We start from the raw sequence: 8,869 nt of genomic DNA on the forward strand, positions 1-8,869 counted from the left end.
ACTAGGATCGGCAACCTGTGTAGAAGACCTGACTCGGGTTCTAAAGAGTTAAAATAGAAAGCCGCGAAGCGGCTTCGCAAAATGGCCTTTTCAATTTCTTATAAAATATTTCTTATAACTCTTCAGAACCTGAGTCAGGTTTTCTATTCAGATTGCCGAGCCCAATAATGAAATATTCTTGTTGCTATGTAACACAGCGTTTAAAAGGAGCGACAAGGGATTATCCACGTTTGAAAGGCTAATTTACAAACAAAAGTGTCTAAGCGAAAATTAGATATCTTCTCTGCACCTTGCGATTTGCATAATATCAGAATAACTGAATTTAAGTTATCCCTTTGTGTTGGCTGACACTTGGCGAGAGTGTTTACGATTTATGTCTCTTCGTTTGGAATAACTATTCTTTGCTTAGTTTTTTTGATAATCGCTGCAACGCGATTACGCGCTGTAACACTTCTAGCGCGATTTACCATTCCATCCGCAGCAAATCTTTTATGCATTTTGAGTACATAATTTGTCGCGGCGCTAAGACAATCCGGATATCATTTGTCGCATTGCAAAACACGTGCACAAACACGTCTTGTTCATCAAACAACTGCAATCGAATTCCCACTATTCAACACGTTTTGCCACATGCCGCCTTAATGCCGCATTACAATTTCCATATTAGCGAAGAATCGGAACCCGCTTTCTCAAGAATCGCTTCCGAGCTAATCTCATTTTTTGGGGTACCGACGATTTTCAGAATAAAAAGACGTTTTTGATAATTGAAGATTTTAAATTGGAGAATTTTCGTTTTGGAAAAATCGTCGTTTTTCTGAATCGTCCTTATTTAAAATTGCGCTATTTTTCAATTTAGAGGAAAGTACAACGAGTGTCTCTTACAACATGGCGAAAATGTCGTACGCTGTCGGGAATGCAGCGTCGAGTAGGTATCTAGTTATTTTGAAGGGTCGACGCCCCAGACGGAAATGTCGAAAAGAGTTGGCAGGGGAGATTGACCTCTCGGTTGGAGAAGACGATTCCGGATTCCAAGAAAAAAGCACGGCGACGGTGAGAAAACTCAGCTGCGCAGCACTCCAAAATCTCGACACATTTCAAGTCCAGCGACGCAATCAGTCCGACTCACCCTCCTTCGGAGCAGGCTCAAATCTGTTCTTGTTGGAAATTTTTGAAGCGACAAAGATGCGACAGGTGAAAAAATGCACACGTTGCTTGTCCACATCACGTGTCGAGGAAGCACTTTGTTTTCGCAGTTCTAGCTCTGCGTCAAACTATTTCCGCCCGGTTATGTATAGTCTCTCGCCGGTGAGATAATATATTATCTGGTGAGAAGCGACTGCAGCGGACAGAGTTAAGCTCGGATATTCGCCTCGTTTGCCACTTTTCAAACAATTTGGAGTCGATCGTTCTAAACTTTTTTGATTCAGAGTTTTGGCTCGGAATTCCAAGTAGCGGAAATTCTAGAGCCCGGCCTTAGAGATATCCCCTGCCTCTGGAGATGCGAAAAGCCACTTGTTAATTAGGGCGAAATTATATAAGTGGCTGTGGGTCTTTAACTTCAAACGTGAAATGATTTTAGCTTGCAGGTGCATCTAAAAGCAATTTCGAATCTCGGCCAAAAGCGCTGTGAAATCTTAATTTCACTTTAAAACTCGCCCTTTATATAAAACCATCAAAGAACACGTTTCCAACTGTAAGCTCGCGCCGGCGAATGTTTTCGTCATTATTGCCGAGCAGTATTTTTGATAAAGACTACACGTGTTCGATGAGCACTTTCTTGTAAATTATTTAGACTCAGCGTGGTTGACTTCACCTGGCCGGCCCTATTAACATTCAAAGTGAAAATTCTTTTGGTCAATAGCCTATAAGCCGGCGACATTGCATGATTCTCCACGGTTATGTTTTCTCCCTAAATTGCCGCGACCAATCCACGAGAAATTTACTCAACTCAGCCGACATTCCAACTTCGTCTCAAATTTGCAAATGGCCATCAGGTCTGGGAAAAGGATGCTTATAGGGCCATGGCGTTGATTCTTGACTTGGCACTTGGCTTCTGTTTTGACAATAGCATTTGCCTGCTCATGGAATATAGAATATGCTCAAGAGAACAAATATGCTACGCATAGCGTTTTCGCCCGAATAAGAAACACTTTTGTCGTGCAGCTAATGTTGTACTTCGGAATAAAAACGACTGAGGTTCAAATGTTCTGACACGAGAAACAATCTCAGATCTTGAATTGTTGTACTGCTCCGACATGAATTCTGCGGCCATTTATTATCAAACGAAAATGATGAGTTAATATTTTTTGGAAGTGGATTTTAATAGAACCCTTTCGCCGCCCGAAGTAAACGCTAAAATGCCGTAGGCTCGGGTGAATCCGGCTTAGGCGCACAGGTTTCCTGTATATTATTCTATCTGATGATGGAAATCCCACAAAGGCCAACTGCTTTACATCCTAAAACAGAGAAATCGGTGTGTGTTTATTCTTCTGGAACCGAAACTAGTCCTTTGCGGTTGTCAATTACAATCTTAATCATGCTAGCGCCAATCTGCCCTTGTTGTACCTAAGTGGACTGATCAAATAAACTCTGGAACGCGCTCGTAATTCAAGAAAAAGAAACAGAGTAATTGGAGAGTGCTGCAAAGAGCTTAATTCCATCGTGCTGGACATGCCGTGAACCTAATTCTCCCAACGCGGCACCTATCGCTCACTGTTTGCTCAATCAAGCTTGCTTCTACGAAGAGGCGGACAGAGTTGCGTAGTTATAAAAGAAGGTCAGTTCCATGAATGAATGGTTACGTCGAGGCCGCCAATCAAGAGCATTCCCAAAGCTCGTAATCTCATAAATCCAGACGCCTGAGGTTAATTTGCGATAACAGGAACTACTAGAAACGTTTGCAAATACCGCCACAGTACGGTTTCACGACTGATTTGAATTTAAATAACTGATAAAAATTGTTACGGAAAATAATTGAGCGAGCATCTGATCGTTTTCTTGATCCGGTGATATGCGCGTGTGTTGTCTATTGAGCCTACTTATAGCTCAACGAGCAATTAACCTCACAAGATAAAGACGATCATTCTTATCGTTTAGGTTACTTTACAAGAGCGTGCCTTTCTCTCTTTCTTCCTAATGAAACAATATAATTAGCAAGTTCTTGCTTCATTTTCTATCTCGTGTTCTTATCACGCATCTCTTCCGCCTTGCTAGAAAATCAACTCTAACTTCTTCGAAAACATGTCTCGACCCCAGATCCTGTATTCAAAAATATTGTGTAATTTTTACTAATGCGTGTATTTTGCTACGGCGACTTTGCATCTAATAGCGAAATTTCCTCGAAGGCGAAAGACCCAGCACCTGCGTACTCTGCTCTTACACGATTTTGATTTATCTCTCGAATACGTTCTGTGAACCGCAAATTAAAGCAACGTGCCAACGCGATCGCCTCTCGCTTCGATTCATTAAGTAATTCAAACTTGAGCGCTTTAGAAAGAAATACTTCATTGAATTTTACCATTTTCAAGGGGAAAAATTTCAATTTCAATAGCGAAATTATAAAAAATCGACGTTTAAATTTATTTGATGTGTTCAGAGTTGAGTTTAGCCCTTTTTTAGAAATGTCTGATTGAGTTTGTCATGTCGACCAAGGCTAGGAACTGAGATTGAGGAGATTGAGGAGAGAGATCGTCGACGGGAATCCAGCTTAGGCTTCAACTCCACTTCTCGCAAATAAGGCGCCATATCTTCATCGAGCGTATCAAGAGTGGTGATTTTTGGAGGAAAGAGAGCTTTTACATTTAATTCTTAAATAAAGTTCAAATATATTGCATTGATGTATGATTATCTTAACATAAATAGACTTAAAGTCATAAATTATGCGCATATTATGAACTTAGCGATTGTGGAAAAATATTTTCTCCTTTCAGTTTCTTCGGCTTGAATGGAGTTGTCGTCAATTAGGTCAAATTTAACATCAAGGAGTTTATGAAAGAAAATTTTTCTTTCCAAATCATCTCTTTTTTCTTTTATTTGCGAATTAGAATCAAGAATTTCGGATAATATCTTGCTCAATTGTTCGCGTTTATTTTTTTCTTCGGCATAGAGGACCTTAAGGTCGCCCTTGATGGCTTCGACATCTTGTATGAACCTTCTCTTCGCTATATCTGTGAGCTCTTCTTCGTATTGTTCGAGTTTTTCTCGTGATTCTAGTTGTTCCTTTCCTTGGCTAGTTTCAAAACAACTTATTTATGCAACAAAATAAAAAATAAAGCTTGTTATATAGCTATGTATAAGTATTCTTAAGCCAATTTCCTTCCCCACAGTGTCCAATTCTTCATCAGTTTTACGTTTAATTTCCTCAAGCTCTCGTGCTCTCTTGTCCAGGTCTTTAGATCGCTGTTTTTCCTCGTCTCGAAGTTGTCGGAGTCTTTTCTCTTCGTCGGACAAACTCATTTTTTGACAAATTTCAACTGAATCAAAATGAACGAGAGGTCATTCAGCGAGCGATCATTATCATTTCTCGGTTGCAGTTAGATGGCAGTAGCTGATTTACTGATTTAATTGCGAATGAATGGAGTTTTGCAATTATTTACGCGTCCCTTCCATTGGGTTAAAAAAGCAGCGGAGAGGAATTTCGAGCAAAAATGTAAGGCTTCTAAAGTGCGTTTATCCGATGGAAGAAATTCCCGCCAGTGAGAGGCAGCTCCTGATAGCACATAGTTTGGAAATAGTTTTTAATTACCAGAAAACGATGCGCAATACGTGGCCGGGCATCGCCATTCGAAAGTTGGATTACACGCGGATTTTCGTTGTTGAGTAATTTTGCATGCATATTTCCGCAGGGAAAAGAATCCGCATCGAAATACAAGCAACAAGGATAAAACATCAAACGTGTAAAAATGGTAATTTGAAAATTCGCCAGTTCTGCACCTGAGAGCGGGCCACTGCGGTGCGACGTGGATACCGTAAAATTTCTTTACGAAAATCTTGAAAATTATTCGCCGACCGCAAAAAAATTTCACTCCCGCTGGCTGAAAATTTAAAGAAATACCGTTTAGAGCGTATTTGTAATTACTAATTATATTTGCAAGGACCTCTTCCCCTTCAGAATTGTCAAGCTACCTTCCGCCAGTCGCTTCCGAAGCGATACGAATGCGAATTGACGGATTAACTTAGAGAGAACAATTGATCCGACGGAAAGCACCATCGGATGGTCCAACCGAAATCGCCTTTCCTCTAGCAAGTAACATTTATTTTGGAAAATAATCGCAACAGTTACATCCTACACAAAGTTTCTTTATCTATCTGGCAAGCTTAACGGCTGACTCCGGAAGAAGCAATTTCAGGTTTGAATGCATTGTTTCCCAACTCCGGCTCGAGCAAACGAGCTCATGTAATCGCTAGAAATGCTTCATTGAAATTTATTTTGATGAGCTTGATGGATCACCTTGAAAACTCGAAACTGGGTGAGCCACTCAGTTTATGCTTATCACTTAAAAAGGCGAAAACTGGAGCTTGAATTTTAAATGGTTCAGTTTTCTGGAGATTCGTTTATAACTTGAAAAAAATAGAATCAATGATTCGAGGTCAATAGAGTTTTCACGTGGTCTTGTCCGATTTTCTCGTTTTTGCAGAAGAAGCGGTTGACCCAACATGCCACAGAATAGCCACAAGTTCAACTAAAAAGGTTTCCGTCTGTTTCTAGTTCATTCGCCTTGAAGATAGTTAGGAAAACATATTTGCGTGAACGGTGTGATGATCGCATACTGTCAAGATACTGTCGATGCGCCCAAATACTGAAGACAGTAGAGAGTTATCAATAACTACCTAGAATCGATACTGGCTCGAATAGAGCAACCAAACGAAAGAAGAAGCCGAGTGTCGCCGGGCGAGTCTCAGTTCCTCTTATCGCCACTTATGTTGGTCTCAATTTGACGATAGAATGATCTTCCGCAATTGGCGACTATTTGCAGCGCAAACTTTCCATCGACCATACTTTTCTCGAGAGCGATAGGATATCGTTCTGATAGTAAGGAATACTTTGATCTGACGTCGTTCCGAATTATTAACGGAAGCTCATTCTGAATAATCAGAATCAGTTTGTCAGTCCAGATTCCGTTCGTTCCTGGTAACACTGCTTACACTTGTGAAGAGCTACTTGGACGAATTATCATACTGCTGAAGATTGCATTCATGTTAATCAAATTCTAGCTTTTTTTTTCTTCGCGTTTCGAAGATAATAACTAGGCAGAGCGCCAGAAAATTGGATTGAGTTCTTTTTAAATCTGAATCTTTTCCGCAGCTGAGCTATGACATTTCTTACAGGAGCATGTTTGCCATGCTTTCACAAGAATTCCTTTGAGTCTAAATTTTAAGAAGAGTTTTGCAGTTAACTCCATCGAATTTACCTAGGCTCACTAAAAAAGACAGCCCAGGAATGGTTACTTTCCCACAGATGCTTCTATAGAACGACAGGCATCTGTAATTATTTTGGGATAGAACTTGTCATCTTAAATTAAAGAAAAAAAGTTTTGATCGCCATGTTGCAAAGTTAGTAACGCTGAATTCATTGAATCCATTGACAATGGATCTATTTTTTCTTCTTCGAAGATGATTTTGATGATGGTGTTTGCACTTTTATTATTATTATCGTAATTGTTCTTCTTTTTCACCCGTTGTCAAGGAAAGAAAAGAACTTTCGTTTTTCTTTTGGTGGCGCTCTTCAAACAAGCAAGGGAAGGAATCGAAGTTTACAGAGAATACAGTAGCACAGAGCACACTTCAATCTCCTTCTGAACCAGTAGTTCCATACACAGTTAAAGAAGCGATAACTTAAGACATTCGAGAATATGAGCAGAGATGTTACCCCGAGGGGCCCTGTCGAAGCCATGGAAAAAGGTTTAAAAGAAGTTCTAAATGGCTAACATTTTTGATCGAGGGTTTTAGATAAACCGCGTTGTGTTTGTAGAATTTAAACTAAGAGAGGAATTTTAGGTCCTGGCCCAGCGAGATACTTGCTTCCGCCTGCAATCGGCGCCTCTGACCATGATCCCAGGAACTTGTTGACTTCTAATCTTCAAATTTTTATGAAAAAGGAAGATTTTTTCAACATTATGGAGAAAAGTCAAAGCACCTCAGTATTCAATGGGTGCTGCATTGAATCGTAATCCCAACAACAGTTTTCCCGGGCCTGCACACTACAGAGTTGACGTGCAGCTGACTCGTATTGGAAAGGATGGAACGCCGAAATACTCAATCGCTGCAAGGTAACCTTCAGAAATCCAGAACTAAGAAAAATAGAAACTTCGAAATCAAAGAATAACTAAAAAAGAGACATCCTCAAATCAATATGTTTCAAAGCGGAGCAAAGTTCAACAGTGTCATTATCGTAATTTATGGACAAGAAGCCAACTTCGGCGCTTAGGAGAATCACTAGAGCAAACACGGCAGAGCCAATGTTTTGAAAAGTCGATTATAATGAAGTGTAAGCGATTAAATTTCAATCCAGACTGATTTCATCATTTTCCTTGGCATTTTTTTTTCAGGAAGAAATCAATTTTCGACTTGTAGAACTTGCAAAATTAAATTTTATTTGAAGACATCAAGAGCGCGTTTTCGCCAAAATGTAGAATCGTCTGCACGCGTTTCTCAAAAATGCTAACTTGGCTTTGAAGAGATCGGCATTGTCAACGATAAGTGGCAGAGCGGCGAGCTGAATAGCTGCAAGTTCCGTCGCGAACACACCTCCCACTGTATTAGCCCAGGGATTTTCATTATCCGGGAAGCCAATTTCCTCTTCGTATTTGTCACTTCAGACAGTTCTAAAGTAGCACCACAAACAATTCTTTTGATGTTTATTTTGAACACATCGGAAAGTCTCGAATACATGATCTGAGATAAGAATGTAAATGATAAAGTAAAACTGTAACTGGCCAAATGACGTTTTTCAAAAACAAAAAATTTAGGGCGAAAGACCGCAAAACCGAAATAACACCCGGCGCTGGTGCATACAACACAGAGAATATTTGGCCACAAGGTATGAGTCGACAAGGTTTGTCAAACGACTGAAACTCAATCGTTTCTAGGAGAGAGGAAACGTCCTTCGTATTCAATGGCGAGTAGAACCAGATACACACAGAAAGAAAAGGTGCCAGGGCCGAATCAGTACTCCCTGCCGAAGCTAATTGGACCAGATATTCGAGATTCAAAGAGAAGGTATGACAAACTATCATGCCATTTAATCATCTTCGAAATTATAGGGGCGGACCTTCGTATTCGATGTCTACGCGACTTAGTCTTGGCAGTTTTGCTGAGGACCTGGCGAAAACTCCTGGTCCTGCTCGTTACGGGCCGCCAAACAACGACTCTTTCTTGAAACGCAATCCACAGGGACAGTGTTTTCTTTCAGATAAACCGCGCGCCACAACAATAGCTGCTTTATAAGTTTGAGCGAGAAAACTGATCTTCTAGAATTCAGCTTGCTCCGCCCATTTTCATATTTGTCAGATAAAAAGAACACTGAAAAAGTACACTCTTCAAGGAAGATCTAAACTACCATCTGATAAAACTCGAAAACCTGGTCCAGGTATTGCAAAAAGAAAATATTATAAAATAAAATTGCGCAAAAAGAAAATAGTTCGCTAAGTAGCGTTTTTCAGGGAGCCATTCGCCTGAAAAGGTGACAGCAACGAGGCGTTCGGCACCTTCATTTCACTTTGGTCGTCGGCATTCAGAATACACGCGAATCTTGATGATTTAAATGCCCAGACAAAATACTTTCACGCAACACTACACGTATTTCTACAAGCATAGTCGTTTATTAGTTATGTAAAATTAAACATTCTTTAATGCATCTTCTCGATTCTTG

At 40.2% G+C, this 8,869-nt stretch overlaps 1 protein-coding gene across 1 annotated transcript; it reads left to right on the forward strand.

Moving 5' to 3' along the window:
- Positions 1 to 6,679: 6,679 nt before the first annotated feature.
- On the forward strand, positions 6,680 to 8,848 carry LOC145708431 (ciliary microtubule associated protein 1B-like). Its single transcript, XM_081786103.1, has 8 exons — positions 6,680 to 6,900; positions 6,997 to 7,055; positions 7,120 to 7,268; positions 7,968 to 8,038; positions 8,088 to 8,217; positions 8,262 to 8,389; positions 8,528 to 8,587; positions 8,661 to 8,848. The coding sequence occupies exons 1-8, from the start codon at positions 6,852 to 6,854 to the stop codon at positions 8,759 to 8,761; spliced, it is 747 nt and encodes a 248-aa protein (XP_081642229.1). The 5' UTR covers positions 6,680 to 6,851; the 3' UTR covers positions 8,762 to 8,848.
- Positions 8,849 to 8,869: the final 21 nt, after the last annotated feature.

The sequence above is a fragment of the Oikopleura dioica genome, chromosome XSR, assembly GCF_907165135.1.
Source record: "Oikopleura dioica chromosome XSR, OKI2018_I68_1.0, whole genome shotgun sequence".
NCBI classification, from domain to species: domain Eukaryota; kingdom Metazoa; phylum Chordata; class Appendicularia; order Copelata; family Oikopleuridae; genus Oikopleura; species Oikopleura dioica.